Below are 22,069 nucleotides of genomic sequence, written 5' to 3' on the forward strand. Positions count from 1 at the left end.
AGCCTTAGTATGAAATATATTTTAGCAGGATCTATAATTATTTTCCCCAAAAGACCTCAGAAATGCTATTTCGACATTTTCAGAGGTTAAAGTGTTTTGTTTTATTTCCTGCTAGATTAGGAATTCCTATTCTTACTTGAGCTCATTTTAGAAAGCACAGTCTCACTTTATAATAGAATCTTACCTGATTAAGTTCTGGCACACCTGACATCCAGCAGGACATCTGCAAGGACACAACAATAAGCAATTCATTAATGAATAAAAGAACATTTGGTAAATAATAATACAAGTCACAAAATGTAAGTGAAAAAATTTCAAGCAATAACATTGAAACTCACTGATTTCTGCATTCATCATCTTTGAAAATCTACAAGAGAAGCTGAGTGCTTTATTTGGATTGCTTTCTATTATATAATGTGCCTAATCTGAATTTCATAGCTGAAGTCATTATCTTCATATACTAGTCACAAACAATGTGTTCAGAATGATCTGGCCCCATACAGTTTAATACCTCAAGAACTGAATCCATGTGCTTTACTCCTGCAATATTACTATGGTGGTTATTCAGAAAGCTTTTGAGAAGAAAAAAAATTGTTTTCCTCCATTTTTCAAATACAGGATGAATTTTTCCCCCTTCAAGCTCTTTCCAGTATTCTGTAAAAGAGTACTATGATTCAACTCATTCTTCTGGCACAGAGCTGGTTGTCAGGGGTACTATGATTGATAGTACCTTTTACTGGCAACATATTCTACCTTATTATTTACATAGAATTTCTATCATCAGTTATCCAATTGTAAGAGACATCATATTTTTTTTTCTTGTAGTGTCTCTTGATTTGGGCCATACTTTCTGCTAGTGGACTAAAACCTATATACTTGGAAACCAAGAAGGATCATCTGTTACAGGTTTTGGCACTCATCAAAAAATATTGTTATGCTTTAAGGCCAGGTACAAACAGGGACATTATACCTTTACTGGTATAAGTGATCGGAAACTGGTCTATATCCATAACAGAACAGTTTGGCACATACATTGGTTTAAAAATGGCAGAACTGGGTCTAAGATTTGCCCTCCCCCATCTCCCCAAAGGATGAATATGTGTTCTGTTTGCTACCAATCTAAACTATACTGCTTACAGAAAACTGAGTAATTTAGATTCCACCTCAGACTTTTTGAATGTCCGTGCCTAGCATAAAAATATGTTAGCGGCACTGTCTATGAAACAACTAACGAATGACACTATCATCACATCTAGTCAGGGGGTGTTTAGTAATCATCATAAGGTGATACTTCCAACAACATCACATGAACAAGAATTGCTGAATCCATTCCTATACAGAAAAACAAGTAGTGTATAGTATCTGATCCATCCTTGATACCTAATATTAGAAGGCATTCTTAACTGAATGGTGACAGTGAACATTTGGCACTCACATAATGGTGGCACTGCAAAAGTATAAAATAAAACTTCATCCACACTACTTTACAACATCTACATGTCAGCTTTGGCTTTTCTTTAAATATAATAAAAAGAAAACTAAACCCACAACTATACCTGTGTGGATCTTTAGAACTAGGAATGATTTTTGCACATTCTCTTTTATTGAAGATGCTTTCAATCCAAGACTTCGGGGACTGAAAAGAAAAATCAAACATAATCAAACATAATTACAGTCCTGTACCTCATAGAAAATCTCAACAAATATCATATCATTTCTATAGTGCTGGACAAGAATTTCAAATGATTTCCACTCTTATGTTAGATATAACTAAATTCCAATTAACATGAGCAGAAACCCAAACCTTGAAACTAAACAATTCTAGCTACCATCCTCAAACACCAGGGAGATTCTGGTGAATCTGAGTTCTTATTAATATATGTGAAATCTGATTCAGAGGAGGCTCAAAATTTAAAGTAAATGAAGTGGTTAGGATGACTCAGAACTGGGAGTGAGAAAAGATATGAAAGTTTGAACATATCCTCTACCCCAAAGGTGCATGTTCACTGTCTAGTGTTCATTGATCTCATTAAATGTGTAATAACTGAAAAAGACCAGGCTTAGAATGATAGCTATAATTTTTTATGAGCTTATTGTAACTTCTTGTAATTTATTTTTTACTAGGTATTAAGAACTGCAGTTGACTTGGTTAACAAAACTTTACTGAAATGGGATAGAGCAGTGGTGCTCAAACTTTTTGCCCTGTGGGGTGGATGGGCAGTGCCCTGTCTGTCTATGGGTTGGATCTAGCAGGTGGGGCCAATCTGGTCATGCAGTGGGCAAGGGGGAACAGCCAGCTCCCATCCAGGTGCACAGAGGGAGGGGATGTGGCTCAGACTAATCTGGCAGAGTGGGGAGAAGGAAGCATGGCTCAGCCCCAACATGGCCATGCAGGGGGAGGGTGCATGGCCCAGCCCTGCAGGGAGAAGGCAGCCTGGCCCCAATCTGGCCACATGAAGGGAAGGGGACGTGGGCTTAGGAATTTGGCAGGAGCAGTGGGTGGCTGTATTAATTGCTCCCACTCCCCTGCTGCTGCCAAATTTTCCAATCCACGGGGAGTCCTGTGGGTCAGATGCCATGACTCCACAGGCTGGATTTGGACTGTGAGCCAGGGGTTGAGCACTCCTGGGATACAGAAATGCTGAAGGTAAGTGATTGAAAGAAAACATTGACTATCTGAGCTGATCAAATGCCTACTAAAATCACTGACTTCAATGGCCCCTGGATAAACCTCTTAGGAGATGGCAAAGCAACTTAAGCTTTGTCTACCCAGTAGACTTATTGCCCCCCAATGACAGTGCCCTCAGGCATGCAGCCCTGCTCTGAGTGGGCTGCCTCCTCAACTGAAAGTAATGTAGCTACTTCTTTGCAGCACCATGCAGGGGCTAATTGGTCCTGTCACTGGACAGTGATAATTAACCCACTTGAAGAGGCTACATTGTTTCTAATTTATGAAGCAACCCACTATGCTTGAAAGCACCACAACCAAGGTCAGTAAGTTTAGTGTGCAATGACATGGTCTGAGCAATCTGAATATTCACTGTGGTGTGTAGATATTTCATGAAGCATCGTCAAGAGGTTTTGAACCTTTATCCCTGCAACACGCAAACATTTTTTAAAAGTATCTTCCAGTTTGGTGTGCTTCAGTTTTTTGACGCCCCATTTGAAATTTGGTGAGCCAGATTTTCACAATTCTGAACACCAGAAGTGAGGTTAAAGAGAGATACCCCAATAAAAAGCAGATGTTAAACTGCTTCAAAGATAAACAACTCTAATAGTGTCTTATCTAGATTTTTTTGGTTTTTTAGGGGTTGGGATTTGGGGAGGGGTGGAATGTGTGTGTATTCATTCATTTGTGTGTAAGTTCTTTGGGGCAGGGATCTTTTTATTCACCAGCATAATGTGCAACCTGGTCTAGGACTAGTGTTCCTAGCTATCAGGCTACACAAGCTTTTGGTTCTTGCAGTCTCTTACATAATATCTGACTAGAGCAGAGATGCACAGCTTGGACTTTAATGAGAGCCGTGTGCAAGGTGCACTTTCCAATGAACAGTTCCCACTAGGGGGATCTATTCTAATCAGCTGTAAGCCCTTATCACCTTTACATACATCTGTGTGTGTAGGATAACAAATCGCCACAGAACGAGGACCCAGGAGTCACTGTTTTGCCTTCAAATCCTTGTTCATTCAATGAAGTGGCTTAATAAGGAATTATGGTGGGTTGTGGTTACTGCCACAGGTTGTTGGCTATACATCCTTGCCCTCTATTATACAAAGGGACCCTCTTTAGACTCACTTCTAAAGAATCTATTATGCTTTTCATGCTCTATGAAATAGTAGATAACACAGCAAATAAGAGTACCAGCAATTCAATTCACAGAATGCAGTCAGGAGTATTCTATTCAGTAAAGATTGTTTTATAATCCAGAAAACTCCTGTTTGATTTGTTTAGTAGAATTATGATGCTTAATAATCCTACTTTTAAAAATTATGTTATACATCCTTAAATATTATCATTTTCAATGCATCTGGCTAATGATTTGACTGGTGTATGGAATGTCAGCTCCCACTGAAACAAATCTTTTCTTTGATTTTAATGGAAATTGATGTGCGCCCTTGTCAACAAAGATTAAAGAGTTTGTAAGAAAATAGATTTCTGGTATTAATGTGTGTATGTTCTTCTGGGAACTGTTAATTTGAGTCTAGCTGTATCACAGAATGAAAGGAAAGCAGGGAGAACGATCTTCAGGGTGTGATAGGGACTAAGTGACACACAAAAAAATTAATCATCTCAGAAAGAAATTCACTGAATACAAATGTTGCAAAAGGATACAGAAATGCAATTCAGAGGAGATGCTGATAAGAGGTTGCATGAAATCCATTAAAGGATAACAGGTTTTGTACCTACATTTCACAAAACCATTCGGAAACATTCCCATTAGAAACGAATGCTGCCTCATACCTCCCAGGCTACTTCATTCTAATTTCTTGAGCAATTACCCATTGTTGAATTGAACTGATATTATTATTACAACATCCAGGGATTTTCAGCTTTAAAAATTCACTGCTGTTTCTTGTAAATCAAATTCTTAGTTTACCAAAAGCAGGAGAAAGCAACATATTCCTTAATTTGACTCACTTCCTTGAGAGTGAATTCATTTTGCTGAACTGTTCATTAAAATTAGTATGATAGGTTACACAAGTAGCTCCTTGTGTAAAACTCAATAGTAACAAATGCCATACCAGTTATTTGTTTCCTTATCAGCAGGGATCCAGGTTTTCTGTGCGCCACGGAAAAATGCAGTTAAACCCGGGTTTTCTCATTTTAAGGAGAAAAACACAGATTTTTTTTAAGGAGAAAAATGCAGATCTTCTCCTTTCAAAGAGAAAAAAAATGAGAAACAGCAGGTTTTCCCTTGCAGGCTGACAGCGCTCTGGGGGGAGCAGAAGGAAGGCAATCAGGCAGGGGGTGCCACGTGCATGCGCCTGTGCACACATGCAAGTAGCAGCTAGGCAGCATGAAGAGCAGCTCTTGCAGGTCCCTACAGTTTAATCGGGGAGTAGGGGGGAGATTGAGGCCTCCATAGTGAGGGAAGGATGGAGCCAGGCAGGGCTGGGCGTGCTGCCCAGCTGGAGTGGTTTGTGGGGCTTTGGGGCCAGAGCTGGGGTGGGAATGTGCAACCAGAGAGCTGGGGCAGGGAGCTGCGGGCAGCTCATCCGGGGCATGGAGGGAGAGCTGGCTCCCCTCCACTGCATACATTCCTGGGGAGTGGAGTGTGAGGCATGCGCCCCCCAGATTTGTGAGCAGGGCAGGGGCAGTTGCAAGCTCAGGGCTCCCCACTCTGCTTCTCCCTCCCAGGGGCCTCCGCAACCCAGCAGGTGGGACCTGGAGTGGCAAGGCAGAGTAGGGCAGGGAATTTTGGTGCCACCACTTGTGCCCCCCACTGCTGTCAGGTCGGCAATGAGCACCATGTCACTACGGTGCCAGGCTCTCAGCAGTGGTACCGAGCTTGCCCCCCCCACTCTGCCTTGTTATGCTGGGTCCTGCCTGCCAGGCTGTGGAGGCCCCAAGGGGGTGGGGGGGCAGCAGAGCAGGGAGCCCCAAGCCCACAGAAGGCAGCCCACATCTGACCTCCACCGGCTCCACTCCAGCTTTACCACCCATGGGGGAGAGGGAGCTGGGCTCCATGCTCCACTCAGGCCACAGCAGCTGCCACCTCCCACGGGCAGCAGCTGGGTGCTGCTGGAAGGGGCAAGGGGCTGTGGACCTGGGTCCTCCTCTGGCAGTGCTGCAGGGATGGGGAGCTGTGGATCAGGAGTAAGAGGCACTCACTTGGTTAGCTATTAGGAAAAACTTTCTAACTAAGATAGTTAAGCACTGGAATAGATTGCCCAGAAGGGTTGCAGAATCTCCATCACTGGAAGCTTTTCTGTGTGGATTAAATATTTGTCTGGGATATATATATATATATATATATATATATATATATATATATATATATATATATATATATATATTTATAAGAAGATGCTGTCTTGAACAAAAGGTTGGATTGGATAACCTCCAAGACCCCTTCTACACCTGTTTTTTCTATTATTCAAGTCGAGTTAAATAGAGAAGTGTGTCAAATTACATACCAAAATCTGGCATGAAATATAAACACAGCATCAATCTTAATTTGTCATAAACTATTCACTACTTAATTTTAACAGCATGGTTCATATTCCACAACATTTCTAAATGGGATTGACAAAGAATAGAGAATTTCTACCTTGTTCTAGGAAGGAAACCGAAAAGTGCTTTAACAAGACTGTAGAATATATGGTGTAATCAACTCACTTCCTTGTTCTCTATAATTTCTATGTATACTAATAAAATTGGTTTGCATATCATTCTTAATTCAGGATGAAGTTTAGCGAAAATAAAATGCCAAAAATCTGCATGTTTGAAATATTTTCTTCACGTTAGGACAACAGGACAAAAGACTGTTTAACATATCAAAAAGCACAGAAAGAGATCTATTTGTATTTAATATTTGGACTTGGAAAAAAAAATCACAGATAAATATAACAATCGAATCTACAAAAAATAAACCATAAATCTATAACTGTACCTCTCAGTGAAGCTAAACCTGTTAGCTCCTGCACAAATGGAGAACCAAAATATTTATACATCTTTATGTAAACTTAGGAAGAGATCCTTATTGTATTAGTTTAAACCAGGAGGTGATGATAAGCCATGTTAGTCTGAAGTCAGACAGAAATCAGGCATGCCTCTCAGAACAGGTTTCAAAGATACCTCCCTACCCTACCTTCTGCCTATATTTATTCAAATAAGGATCTGGGCTATAACTTTTACAAAGGTCTGTGTCTGAAGCTAATACTTCAATGAAGGATCAGAACCTACAGCCAGCAACCAGTAAAAAGATTCAATTAAAGAATAGGTTATATTTTACAGTTGTGTAAGTACTACAGGATTTGGAATTAAAATTGAACATAGGGTATTCCAGTATTTGCTTCCACCTCTTCCTGTTCCTCGCCATTTAGAAATTCTCTCTATTGTATACACTTCTGTTGCAATGTTCTCTCTAAAGTTCACAAAGCTGTGGTCATTATTTAAAGTCATAGTCAGGGAGAGAGTTTAACAAATGTTTAATACCACCAGACAATCAGCATTATTCACTGGTTGAGTACCAAATGGAGGAAAACAAGGTTACACTGTGAACACTGACCACCCAAAAATAAGCACAAAAATTTAGGCAGAATATAAGTCAATTGAAATCTAGCAAGAACAACTGAGCAGTAGGTTCCATGCTAAAAGTGTCATTGTCTTTACTGGTTACTAATGGTGCTGACTTGTGTTTTATACCTTACCCAAAACACAGCTTCCTCAAGAGCTGAAATCATGGTGCTTACCACAATACTGGGGCAAAGGTGTACCTGGCAGCATCTGTATCCAGGGCCACCATGGCATAGCCACTACTGCAGAAGGAGGTGCCAGCACTAGCTATGAGATTAATAAGGCAACTACCATTTATTTCTATATGGAACAAGGGAGTAAAAACCTTAGTTCAGGAGTGCCTGTAGGGCCAGAGTTAACCTTCTGCCTGTCTGCAGCACAGCCAGGAGACCCCTGCCTCTATTTCAGCACTCTCCTTCCTTACTGAGTGCCTGGGGCTTGTACCCCAGTTACCCTCCCTTAGTTATGCTATTGTGCTGGGACCTAGCATCAGTACTAAATCACAGGAAACTGTGATTCTGTATTAGCCATTAGAAATCTCCCATTTTAGGATGACTCACAACTGCTGTTTAGTCTGTAAGACTGAACAGGAGTAGCACACCTGGTAGTATGGGCATGTGTCACATAAGAAGTCACTGCTTGAGAAACTGCTTCCTTCAAAGCAATGAGAAGAGATCAAGTATTCTCTAAGCAGTATCAAGTCTAGTGGATTCACTATGGATTTCTAAACCAGGATCTTTTCAGTCCATATGCTGACGCTACAGCAACGTTATTACTGGTGGTATCAGCTGCGAAAGATTTCAGCCTCCTTTTTTTTTAAAAAAAAAAAGAACCCTGGCTGTGTTTGCAAGGCTAGAGATTAGGAAAATGTTGTGTTTTTAACAGGGTGAAATTATTGCAGGGCAGCTGATCCCTGGACCTCATGCAGGTATGCACTGTGATCAAGGCATTTCCTCTTGTGTCTAGCCTATCAAGGATTACATTCTCTGCAGTCAGAGTAACTGAAACTATTTTAAACTCTTTTAAACATGAACTAGATGTACAGCAAATCCCTGAAAGGGACATATCATGTCCTGGAAATGTAGCCACTTTTCTTTACAACTTATAAGTCCTATATCACAGCAGTCTATAGCAGATGTTTACAAGTAAAACTTTATCTTTCTAAAAGTTAGCCCTGCAAGCATCCTGAGAGTCAAGCTCGGTACAATCTTCTTTTCAGCCATCCTCACTCTTAATAAGAGGTTTACCATCCAAATTAGGCCCTCAGTAATACCATAAATGCTCTATAGACCTGGCATCTCATTCAATTTATTTTTTCTTAATGCTTGTTTATTTTGTTCTAAAACTGTTCCTGCCAGAGGTAAAACAATGGAGCCTCTTTTCAAGTTACTGAGAAAAAATCTTAGAAATGGTGCAGTAATTTATTTAGCTATATGTAGAATCAAGAATATTCTCCCAACCCTCTTTAGGTACCTGAAATTAATAAAAGATGAGTTACAGAAACATAAATGCACGATCACAGAAGATGAATTGTGGGGAGCCACTTGTTTAAATTCTTCCACTGCACTGACAGAACTGGGCTGATTTTCTCTGCCTTTGGTAGTCTCCATCAGCCTTCTAGTATTTGAAAACTAAAGACAGGTTACTTGAGACCAATCTCTTAATTTTAAAATGCATCAGTGGTAAAAAGGAAGTCTGCAGGACTACACATAAGCTTAGGGTGAATTACATATGCCTGGTTGGATCAAAACCTTATATGGACATTTGGAAAACATTTCCCAAGCTTGATTCAAAACCAGGGGCAGATCCAGAGGGGGTGCAGTGGCACGGCTCTACACCTTTTTCAGACTGAAGCACACCACAAGAGCCCAAAGCATGCAAGAATCCCACCTTTCCCTTCTGTGCCCAAAGACATGCCCCTTCCCTTCCCCTTGCTCCCAGCAGCGACAGCAGCAGTGATGGGTGGGGTGGTAGGCTCCCTCCCTGCCTGGTCCCTGAGGAACAGGCATGGGAGAGGGAACCACTGGCCATTGCCATTGCTCTGTTCCCAGCTGAGCCCAGCCCCCCTGCAGCCCAGCTAGAGCAGGCAGAATCAGCTTTGAGTCTTTCCCACCCTTGGGACAGCAGGACAAGCAGCAGTGGCAGGCAGGGGAGAGGGAGAAACAGGAGAGGAGGGGACAGGGCATGCCTTTGAGCACAGAAGGGAAAGCAGGCATTGTTATGTGCTTTGGGGGCTTTAAAAAGTCCCAGAGGCTCCCATGACACTATGGCTAAGAACAAACAGTCAAAAAGCCCGAGACTGAATCAATTTACTCTTTGCAGGTTAGTCTAAACTGTATAGATTAAATTGAGAAACAACTGGAAATGCTCACTTTTGAAGCCAGGGGGTGCTAAAGCAGGGCTCTCTAGCACGTAGCTGGCTTGGGCTGCATATTCACTTCCTCTTCCTGCTGACCTTGAGGTCTCTGGGTTGTGCGGTCCAGAATCACATATGCGGGACTCTGCAGGGTTACTCATTAGGAGGGATCCTGGTTTTCTCCGATTAAAAAAAATCCCTAATTTTCAGGTATAAAAAAATCCACGTTTTTCCACATTCAAAATGAAATGCCACTACACACACACACACCCATTAGTGAAGTTTCATTTTAATCATGGAAAAATGTGGGTTTTGAGTTACTTTTTTTACACTGAAAATTGGGGATTTTTTTAATCAGAGAAAACCAGGATCCCTGCTTATCACTTCCTCCTCCTGCTTCCAGGTGCCTCTGTTATTTGTAGTCCAGTAGTACAGCCAGCAGTAACTTTCAGTAATTTTAGCAGGGCAAGGCAGACCTATACTCAGGGGAAGGGGGGTTTAACCCCGTTCCCTGGCCCCAGACCCCAGCTGGGGTTTGCCTGGGGGATTCAGTCCCTGCCTTCCTCTCCACCACCCCGCTCTCCCAACCCTCTCTGCTGGAACAGACAGCCCAGTGAAGTCCAGGACTGGAAAGCATGCTGGGGAACTCTGATTTAATTTAAACTAGAAAGCGGTCTGGGACAGAAGTTTCATAAACTAGTTTGACCTAAATCTGATACTACATTCTACCAGTTTTATTTTGAAACTGGTTTATGTGCACTGAATTTCTGTTCTGTTACAAATTTAAACCAGTTTCTGATGACTTAAACCAGTTTATGTGTAACTTCTGTCCCTAGCCTATATACCTGCACCAGTGGGGGCAGGGTAAGAATCATGTGCAGCACTTCTCTTTGCCAAAGCCTGGATCCACACCTGTTCAAAACCTACTGAAATCAATGAAAGACACCCCCCTACACCAACCCTTTTAACTGAGTAAGCTCTGCATACATTACATCCAAACTGTAGGTTCCACATTTTCAAAAGTATATCCTAGGAAGAACAACAGAGACTTTCCCCCAAAATCACTCTACTCTACTGTACTCTCATTAAACTTGGGGAACATTTACAATTGCAATGTAATATTCATTTACTTGGCCCCTGGTGTTTTATCTCCACATTTGTTATGAGAAAAATCTTTTTTATTTAGACACAAAAACAAGTGAACAGATACTCCAGTCAGTGTACTGGGTCAACTTCACAAGCATCCCTATCATCTGGCTTAGTGTGGGCTAGGAAGGAAAATCTCTGGAAGAGCCTCCTGGAAGTCCTATAGCAAGTAAGTGCACATAAACAAGATAGTTATGAAAATCATAAATCACATCTGGAATATGAAAATTTATTATTCTATGGCATGTCTTACTTTTTGTACGTATAGCAATAACTCCTCCTCTGTGATTGGTAATAGGTTTTATTTTACTGTTATATAACCAAAGGCACTTATTTAAGCTTTAAGAAATAGACCTAAACAGCTAAAGGAAAAAATCCCCCCATTGCTTTCAGTTCAATAATGTTGAAAGGTTAATTAGCCTCCCTGCTATCAGTGACTGCACAATGAATTAGAAAGTTAAATCATAGTTCACGGAAGATGAGCCCAAACACCTCAAACTCTAGGGTTCATATATGTGTCTGTACTTTGTAGCTGGGTAATAAGGGCTAAATTCTCAAGTCCAGCTGAGCTGCTCTTGACACAAACCTGGGGAAAGTGAAGGCTTACAGTGCTCAAGACTAGCTACTAGTCCCCTTGAAGTATATCCCAGGTGCAGGGCTTCACCTTTATTTAGCTACCTGGCCATAAGTTGTTTTCTTCAGTCGTATCACTTCAACAAAACCCTGAACAAATTACTGCTAGAGATGCTATGCTGACTGCCTCAGGATTCCTCAACATGGAATGAATCTTTAAGGAGTTGATTAAGCTGGCTTTCTAATCACATTATATTGCTGAAAATACACAAAGCAGCTGGAATAAGAGACAACATCATTCATGGGCAACTGGCGCCGCTTTAGTCAGAGGGGGCATGTGCCCCCCCCCGCAACCAGTCCCACCCACTGGTGGAGGGTCTCCCCGCAGCTGATGCTGCCGACCAGTGGGGGGAGGGAGCCCTGCAACCAATCTTGCTGCAGCCGATCACTGCATGGGAGTGGCTGTGGTTGCTGCTGGGAGCGGCTGCAGTGATCAGCCGGTGCTTGCAGGGGGGGGCACCAGCACTCCCGCCTGCCCCCCCCTGCCCATCACCTAAGTGGTGAGCGTGGCCAGTCAGGGGGTGCACCGGCGTTCTCAGGGTGTGCATGTGTACCCCTGTGCACCCTCTACGTGTTGCCACTGACATCATTCTTAGGTTTGTAACAGGCCAAATTAAAATCAGAATCAAATACATTAGAGTTTTGAGGAAGTTCTGATCTGGGTTTTCATAGCTCAGGCCCATCAGGCCAACTAAAAATGTTGTGATCATTGAATGTGGTAGCTAAAAAGCGGTATTATGCATGACATGACATAACACAAGAGACTACATAACATTTTTCAGACCACAATAAAACTAATTTAATGGGAAGCATAAAATATGAATTATTATTTAATATTGGCAGCCATGCATATCTAGATAGCTATCTAATTTATAATTTCTACTGATAGAAAAAAGTGTCCTAATTATTAGCTACTTAAGACACTCTTAAAACTGTCACCCATGCTGTCAGCAAGCTAGTAAGCACTAGCAGGGGATCAAGAATTACTGTTTGTAAATCTATCTTTCCAAATATATTTCAGCCTAAGATTGAAAATTAATATAGTGAGAAGCACTTTTAAACAGGTGCTTTGAAGGTAGCATTTGTAGTTTTCAGTTCATCCATTCTCAATGAAGATTAATGCCTGCCTGTCACACTCACAAGTACCTTCAAGCCAAAAAAAACTCCTTATGTAAGAAAAAAAGTAGGAATTGGCCCTTCAGCACTCATTTACATTACTGCTGTGGATTAGAAATAACCCACAACTTAAAATAAGTTAATTTGAAGGGTTATCTGTCACTCCAGTTTTGAGTTGATCTTGTAGTTTTTATGTTTTTTTTCCCCACTTAGTCAAAATTTATCAAGCTCCCATGGAATTGATGCTTTGAGCATGAACTACTCTGGGTAAAGTGCAGCTTCTTCTAAGCATAAAACCTTGCTCAGATTAACTGTTATGGGGCTACTCTCACTGCTCCAATTGAATTTACCTTGGTTAGGAGTTAGTGCAAAGACCTTCCAAATCAATGAACTCTTTTTGAAACTTTACTGACCCAATCACTTTACTTCTTACCTACCTGGCTCTGAGTGATGAAGTAAGTCATCTATCTACTGCTCCTATAAGAACAGGGCTTCACCAGATACATCAACATTATCTTTATAGAGCAATTTTGCTAAGTACTTGCTGCGTTACATGAGATAGTTTAAATTTTATTGGACTATATTAAAATGTGACTATCAATTGATTACTATTTACTTAAACTTTTATGTGAACTGAATATGTGGATGTACTTTTATTTTTTGCTCACTAGTTTTTTTCTACCCCCTATCCCCCATAGTCAGCAAATTCTGCACTTTTCACTTGCTTGAGTTTTTCCTAGTCAAGTCCATAGCACCCTTCCCATTGTAAACAAAATACTATTCTGTTTTAGAAAATGGATACAGCTTCTTTCTCAACAGATTTGTTCCTTGTGTATTCAGTCACACTGCATCTTACTGGCTTGAACAAAATACTCTCTTCGTTCTTGTATCCGACAAGGACCCATGTCTGTTCCTCTACACAGAAGTGTTCCTTCTGCATCCATATGGGAAATGCAATGAAGAGGCTTACTGACAGAGAGGAGGGGAGGATAGAAAGAAAGAAGTAATGAGAATTGTTTACAGGGAGGAGGGGAGGATAGAAAGAAAGAAGTAATGAGAATTGTTTACACTTTTTAAAATAAAAAATGGTATTAATGCATAGTAAACAGGTGGCTAGAGATAGGATACAGACAGGAGAAATCAAACATATACATCAAATGATACAAATAAGCAGGGGACAGGGTTACTTAGGGGTACAAATATCAAAAGACACAGGAAGTTATGAGTATCTGAAGATTTCTGTTACTTCACAATGTTATAAGATGTCAAGTGATGCATCGAGTGATGCACATGGGTAGCCTACTCATCTTTTTACCAATTTGGACTCTATGATCTTTGAGGTCTCTTCCAGCCTTTAACTTCTATGATTCTATGAATTCTCTTATTCCCCCTGTGTATCCTCTCCATTTTGTTTTATTCATTCAATTTATAACCCATCCTTCCCAACAAAGGCTTGGGGTGGCTTACAATTAGAGAACAAAATAGAAGAACAAAACAACTTAGAAAGCAAGCAAAAACTATCAACATAAACCAGAAACCCCCCAAATAATTGATTTCTTATACTTACTTTCAGAGTTTTGCCTTCTACCAAGGCCACATATAGATGCTCAGTTTCTACCAAGACAATTGCTGTTCTCCTGGTAGAAACCCAAAGTGTGCAGATGTTTAGACTTTTTCTCTTAAAGCAAAAATGGCAGTTCAAGGAGAAAAATAACCTGGGAACAACCAGGGTTAAATTGCACCCAAGAGCATCTCCTGGGAGGCTAAAAGCCTAAACACTTTCCCCTGGCTTAGTTCCTCTTGAGGACCAGGAGCAATGAAGCTGGGTGAAAAAGACTCCCATGCCTTCCTAATACCGGTGTCACTCTGGGTTCCCTTACCCCCACCCCCATAGACTGGGAAGGCAGGGGAGGAGCAGTCACCAGCTGTTTCATGCCTGCTTCTCACACTGGAGTTCTAGAGAGGCAGAGGCATTTTGCCATGATGACAAGCAGCTGTGGTAAAGCAGGCTGCTGTGCCCCTTTGGCAAGGCTCCCAGCACCTTGCTGCAGCCCCCAAATGCTTCTTTCCCCCTCCCCCTGAACCTTTCTGGATCAGCCTGGAGCAGTACAACCAAGGTATTCTCCTATGGAGGGGAAGTGGGGAGAACCAAGAAGGTTCCCACCATGAGAAAATGCCATCCTCCTTCCTTCCAATCAGCTCACTGGTGGGATGTGGGCAGGAACCCTCCAAGGACTGTCTATGACAGCTGCTGCTCTTCAGCAGCCACCAAATACCACTTGACAGCATGCCCCCTTTTCCAGACAGAGATAAGGGCAGGCTGTCAATTAATGGCCTCCCTTAAGGGTACAGGTGGTCCAGGGAACAGCACTTCAATGCCCCCTGTCTGGAAAGCTTCACAGGTAAGCTCTCTAGCCACAGGGTTGGAGCAAACAGTCCAGTCCCTGCACTATTTTTCTACAAGAAAAAATTTCTTCTGGTAAAAATGAATGTCTGTACACAGGCTAAGACCATGTCCTTTGTTCTGTATGGGTGTACCAATCTACTTGCTCATAACACATTGCAGGATTGGGTCCTTATTGCAGAATATTCAGAAGCAGATAGGTCCTGTTTTCCAAAGTGATTTAGGTACTTAGGGACCTAGCTCCTATTGGCTTTGGATAAGTCTTAGACTCCTCAAGAGCTTTTGAAAAAATTGTCTTCAAAGTTTATCTACACGCAACCTTTCTACCCCTTTAATTGTAATGATATAGTTTGAATGTAGCTGTGTCACTATAATATGCACTGGTACAAAACTGCGTGCAGAACATACCTAAGTTTATAAGCAGTTCAAGACAAGGACCAATTTTTCCTGTACCTAGGTGTCAAACTCACCCCATACTGTGGGCCAGACGTAAACTATGGGGGGGGGGGAGGAGGGAATCTTAACAGGGCCCCATAACCCCAAATTCTGCAGCAGCCCCTGCCCCCACCTCACACCAACCCCTAAACTCCTAGTCCCTCTAGAAAAAAGAAGCAGCTCTGTGAGCTATATATATATACAACACCTCTGTCCTATACATTTGAAAAAACACCTAGTACTATGGAGCTCCTATTCAGACTGGGCTCTCTCAGCAATAATTAATAACAATATTTTTATGGGCTTAATTCCTGCTGTCTCTGCTGAGCCAGCTCAAATGACACAGCTGGACAATATCCATTCTGTGCAGTCAATCAAACAGTTGTATTATGTCAATGACACCTAGACTGCATGAAGTCATGGAAGACAACCGAGTTATGTAGGTGTCACAGTGGATTTAATTTGACCATCGGAACATTTCTTATTAGAGAGGACACACAAGAGAGAGTGTAGCTGGAATCTCTGTTTGCCAACATGTTTTCAAAGCTAATACTTAGGGGAAAAGAAACATCAATTGTGTTTGTACTCTAACACAATTGAATTGGAAACAGTGAAAGGCAATAAAACACAGAACTTCCTAATTTAAAAAATGTTACTTTTCAATTTATGAAAGCTCAGCTCTATACTGCCTATATTTTAAGCAACTAGTCCTAGAAAAAGACAAGGCTGCCTATAACCGGCATGGAAAATGAGGGGTCAACTAGAGCTAGAGAATAAGAAAATGAGGAGGACAAAGATGTGTACTAAGTCTAGTCTCTCTATGGGCTTAGCCTTCACACTCAGCACTGTCCAGATTCATAGCCCAGAATTTCTATTACCTTGAGCCAGCTCCTAGCATTTATTAAAGAGTTAATCTTTTCATTCAAAATAAGACAGAAGGAGACACTGCTGGTGGGATCCCAGTTTCAGATCCCTCCTCCTCCTCCATGTCCTTGGACAGTGACCTACCCACTGGCTATTCTGGGATAGGGGCACTAAATCCTTCCTGATGAAGTTGTCCCACCAGTGTAGTGATGGGAGGGAGGGAGAGTCTTTGGCTCTGGTTCCTGTATTCCAGTGTTTATGTATTATATATTAAACAGTTGCTGGAAAAGGATATAGATGGGTGGTGGCTAGGGTATTTTCCAGGGATTGTGGGGTTGTATCACCTCAGACAGAGGAGGTATTTGACCCTGGTTCAGTTGACTGTTCTATCCACTGAACTTTTCTGTAAAGGGGAGCGGAAACATCACTAACTTCTTCTCAGGCTGCATTTTAAAGAAAGCAGTAGCTGCTGCTGCATGTCTTGTGCAGTCTGATCCAACTGGTATACAACAGAGCATGCCTACCAGACCAAGACCCTGAGGGAAGATAAGACAAAGCCATGAACGAGGCACCAAGCTGCTCAGTTCCAACAAGACTGAGGTGCCTAGGCATGCCCAGAAGCAGTAATTTAGGCACCTGAGGGAGCATCTACATACGCCTATTAATGCTTGCTGACTTGTTGCTGCTGGGCACATGTCTGCACATGTGCCTAGACCACAGCAGGTTGAGCTGGATCAGGCCAGCCCCAGCTGGCAGAGGACCCATTGGGTCAGCCTGACAGCCTGGAGTTGCTCTGACTGGGCCCAGTGTGCTGCAGAGGGGCTGGCTGGGGCATGAGGGTGCTTCAGTGCAGGGCTAGCTGGCAGTCAACCCGTCACTGAAGCACCCTCGTGCTCCAGCCAGCTGGGTCAGTGTCTACATATGTGCTGCTGCACATGAAAAAAACAGGGTAGTACTTACCCTGCTGCAGAGTGTATTAGTTCTGCATGCCTGAATAGGTGCATACATGTAGACACTGAGAAGTTTACTGCACAGTTAATAAAGCACAGTAAATATTTTGTGCAGCTGCGTCCTGAATGCCTAAAACTGAGGCAGCTACAAAGTTGAGGCATCTCTAAGACTTGGCAGCAGCTGAGCAGAAGTTTTCAGAACTGTCTGCATTCCACCTACATTCCACTTTCGGCATCTCTTGGTGCATCAGGAGCAAACAAACAAACCGAGCAAATCGCCCAGTTTTAATCATCAAAAGGAATTTACAAAACACCTTTCATAGACAAGCCTATGAACTTCACTTCATAAATCTACTGGATACAAAAAATTATGGACTAAATATAGACATTAGATTTATAGCACATTATAACCTTCCTGCCATTGGATAACCCCAGGTTATCTCTACATTTTACCAGCTACATTTTACCACCAGGTCAACAACCTCCTTCTCTCCCCCACCTATCTACCTCATTCCTACGGTCTCCCATCCCCTCTGATCCTCACTGCTATGCATTCACATTTTCACAGACCTGAATTTTGTATATTGTCTTCTGTTCCACCCAGGACAGCACACAAACACCAACAGACTCTACCTATGCCTGAAGAAAGGTGTGTGCACCCAAAAGCTTGCAAAAACCAATTTTTCCAACTGTTTACCTGATCTAATAAAAGACACCACATTTACCCAAAGAACCTTGTCTGCCTCAGAAGCAAACAGAATTTTAAGGGAACAAAAAAAGTTGAAAAGTTAAAAAATATGTTTTTGAAACTTGTATTTCACTAAACCAGTGCAAAGCAGTGTCGGCATCCTTAATTCAATGTATACGCAGCTGAATTAAGCTAAAGCAATGCAAACCAGGTTTAAATTGAATTTAGAATGTCTAAACTGTATTTTGCCCTGATTTCGTTGTTTTTTCCCCAATTTCCATTAGTTAAAATGGTATAATATTTTAAGGGGTAACATTTTTAAAAGCAGCTAAATAATTTAGAAGTCTCAATATCAAAGCATTTAAGTTCTGATTAGGCACATAGGTACCTGAGTCTGATTGGCTTTCAGGGACCCTTAGGTTCTTAAGTCAACTAGCCGGTTTTGAAAATTGTATCGGAGGTTCATAATTTTATCTTTTCTTCAAACTCCAGACCCCAGTGCCAGGTGAATCACACATCTTCATTTTTTAAAAGTTGTTTTCATCGGCATAATTGCACAGAAGAATTGCATCCTAATAACACAAACACCTGAGGAAGGTATATAGCTACACACTATACCTATAGATATTCATTTAAGAAATATTTTGAACTGTTGGATGATTTGACTCAGTGTTGAAAGCATGGAGCTGACAAGATTGCTCTGGGGTGCTAGTAGAACAAGTGGCCTTAAGGGCTTTTCCTGCTTCCACAGTAGAAATGTTAAATAAGTCATTAAAAAAATGGGGTCCCTGGGGCAAACATCCACATCTGCACAAATGTCTATGATCATTAACACCAAAAAAACAACATGTAATAAGCAACCAGCATTAAGTATTGGAGAGCATGATTGTTTCTTTTAGTATAGACATATACATTATCTCCAGAGATCTTTTTTTTCTCCGTTTTCAAGCTAATTTCATCATCTGTTACAAATGTTACTCATTAAACACTATATGCAATATACCTAACGAGCACAAAAAACCCTCCCCTCTTATCTAATAGTGCTCTATACCTTTCAGGTCAACAGCTCAAGGAAGCTTGGTCATTCACTCCTTACTCAGAGGTTATTTCCAAGTAAATCAAATTGAGTCTTGTCTGAATAATGACTAGAGCAATGGTTCTCAGCCTTTTTTGGACTTTAGGCACACTCAGAAAATACCAGCTCTGAAGTTTTCCCTTGTTTTGTTGATTACAGAAAATACAGCAGGGCTGGGGGTGAGGGTTTTCGTTGCAAATAAGTCAGAAAGATTGCAACAGGTCAAAATGATTTTAGCATGCTGGATTCCTGTGCTCAGTCCCCTGGCCTTGTGAATCATATTTGTGCTAACATTATGTGGCATCTCAAGGCACCCCAGGGCACTACACTAAATTTTCAGTAGAGCGTTTAACTTGTGTGTTTTCACTGAATATGTACTATTTTTATTATTTTTGTGCTATATCAGATGATACATGCTGGGTCTTGTATCAGGAATGTCAGGGACGGAGCCAAGATCCGTCATGACTTGGAAAAGGTGTAAAGAAAACAAACAGCCTGAAGTGAGGTGTAAGCAGCTTGCATCTGTGACCGTGCCAAATGTCAGTCTTCATTCAGATGAACACGGGCAACTGTCTACCTCAGCGGTTCTCATACTTTTTAGACTTGAGGCACCCTCGCGAGACTCAAGACACCCCTCAGATAATACCAGCTCTTAGTTTTCGCTTGATTTTTGACTACAGGAAAATAAGACAGAAGTAGAGAAAAAGAATAGAGCAATGTTTCTGTTGCAAATAACTCCCAGCATTTCAGAGCCCAGCACCGGTCTGCCTAAATGCATGTCATATGTGCTTACTCTGGGCACCTGTGCAACCCCAGGTGCTGCAGCAGAGGCAGGGCAAGGGGTGGCAAATGCCAAGCCCTCGACTCCTTTCACATAGCGTCCACATGAAGTAAAAGACCTTCTCGTTACTACAGAGCAGCCTGCTTTCCCCAAAGCACGACTGAGCAACCCCTCTGCAGGCAGCTGAGGATGGGGGTGTTTTAGGCTTGAAGCCTGGGGAGGAGGAAGGCTGGAGGCCGGGGCTGCCCCGGCCCTTTACCTTCAGCCGGACTTTCATGTCGGCTGCGCCGGGCTGCGGGTCCGGGCGGCTCCACAGGTCTCTGCGCTCCTTGGAGCCGGGGTCTCGCCAGTCCCTGCCGCCGCGGCGCCTGGAGCGCCGGCCCGACAAGAGGAGGTCCCACCACGGCGGCATCCCCATCTCCGCCCGCCTCCATAAACCCGCGATCCTTGGACCGCGGCGGGAGAGCGGGTGGTTAATGATCCACTGCCCGGCCCGGGCTCCCGGCTCCTGCCGCTGCTAAAACACCAGCTGCGACGGGAACACTAACCGAAACACTGCCCCAAATAACCCCCCAGGCCTAAAAGTTTCCCTCGGAGCAGTGCCGGGAGGGTGTTGCTTGGGGCCCTTCTGCAGGGCGGCTGGTCCCCATCCCAGCCCACCCCCTTGGGGAGTGACCACCAGGGCCCTGGTTTTCTCGGGTTAAAAAAAAATCCCCAATTTTCGGGTTAAAAAAGTAACCCAAAATCACATTTATTCGAGATTAAAATGAAATATATGTGAGTGTATGTGTGTGTGTATGTATATGTTGTGTGTGTGCGTGTATGTGTGTGTGTATGTATATGTTGTGTGTGTGCGTGTATGTGTGTGTGTATGTATATGTTGTGTGTGTGCATGTATGTGTGTGTATATTATGTGTGTATGTGCATGTGTGCGTGTATATATGTTGTGTGTATGTGCGTGTGTGTACGTGTATATTATGTGTATGTGCATGTGTGTGCGTGTATATGTTGTGTGCATGTGTGTGCGTGTATATGTTGTGTGTGCATGTGTGTGCGTGTATATGTTGTGTGTGCATGTGTGAGCATGTATATTGTGTGCATGTATATTATGTGCATGTGTGAGCATATATATTATGTGCATGTGTGTATGTATATTGTGTGCATGTATATTATGTGCATGTGTGTGTGCATGTCTGTATGTGCATGTGTGTGCATGTATATGTTGTGTGTATGTGCATGTGTGTATGTATATGTTGTGTGCATGTCTGTATGTGCATGTGTGCATGTATATGTTGTGTGTATGTGCATGTGTGTATGTATATGTTGTGTGCATGTCTGTATGTGCATGTGTGTGCATGTATATGTTGTGTGTATGTGCATGTGTGTATGTATATGTTGTGTGCATGTCTGTATGTGCATGTGTGTGCATGTATATGTTGTGTGTATGTGCATGTGTGTATGTATATGTTGTGTGCATGTCTGTATGTGCATGTGTGTGCATGTATATGCTGTGTGTGTATGTGCATGTGTGTATGTATATGTTGTGTGCATGTGTGTATGTGCATGTGTGTGCATGTATATGCTGTGTGTGTATGTGCATGTGTGTATGTATATTTGTGCATGTATATTGTGTGCATGTGTGTGTGCATGTGTGTGCATGTGTGTGTGTGCATGTGTGTGCATGTATATGTTGTGTGTGTGCATGTGTGTATGTATATTGTGTGCATATGTGCGTGTGTGCATGTATATGTTGTGTGTATGTGCATGTGTATGTATATTGTGTGCATATGTACATATGTGTGCATGTATATTGTGTGCATGTGTGTGTGCATGTGTGCATGTATATTGTGTGCATGTGTGTGCATGTATATGTTGTGTGTGCATGTATATTATGTGCATGTGTGTATGTATATTGTGTGCATGTATATGTTGTGTGTGCATGTGTGCATGTATATGTTGTGTGTGCATGTGTGTGCATGTATGTTTGTGTGCATGTATATGTTGTGTGTGTGCATGTATGTGTGTATGTGTATATATGTGAATATGTGTATGTATGTGTATATACATAGATACATATACACACATATACATACACACATACACACACAACATATACATACACAAGCGCACACATATACACATAATATACATACATACACACACAACATATACATATACATGCATATATGCACACATACACACATGTACACACACACACATATATATATATACATATAGATAGATATTAATGCAATAGAATATATAATACAATACATATTAATGAAATCCAGTATTATTTAATATCATTTATATTAATGAAATAGAATATATAATATTTTAGAGAGAGATATATATGAATGCAATATAATATATAATACCAT

General features: G+C 41.8%; 1 protein-coding gene across 3 annotated transcripts in view; it reads right to left on the reverse strand.

The window, feature by feature from the left end:
* Positions 1–22,069, reverse strand: part of TRPM6 (transient receptor potential cation channel subfamily M member 6) — a 119,665-nt gene that overhangs the window by 85,072 nt on the left and 12,524 nt on the right. For 2 of the 3 annotated variants that reach the window (XM_059724797.1, XM_019478180.2), the window contains exons 1-3: positions 19,948–20,113; positions 1,557–1,636; positions 185–223 (exon numbers count right to left, since the gene is read on the reverse strand). In XM_059724797.1, coding sequence (XP_059580780.1) covers positions 185–223; positions 1,557–1,636; positions 19,948–20,106 — 278 coding nt within the window. In that variant the 5' untranslated portion in view covers positions 20,107–20,113. Of the gene's footprint in view, positions 1–184; positions 224–1,556; positions 1,637–19,947; positions 20,114–22,069 lie in introns of those variants that run through there. The other variant, XM_059724798.1, reaches the window with a different exon arrangement.

This window comes from Alligator mississippiensis, chromosome 3 (genome assembly GCF_030867095.1).
Source record: "Alligator mississippiensis isolate rAllMis1 chromosome 3, rAllMis1, whole genome shotgun sequence".
NCBI lineage: Eukaryota > Metazoa > Chordata > Crocodylia > Alligatoridae > Alligator > Alligator mississippiensis.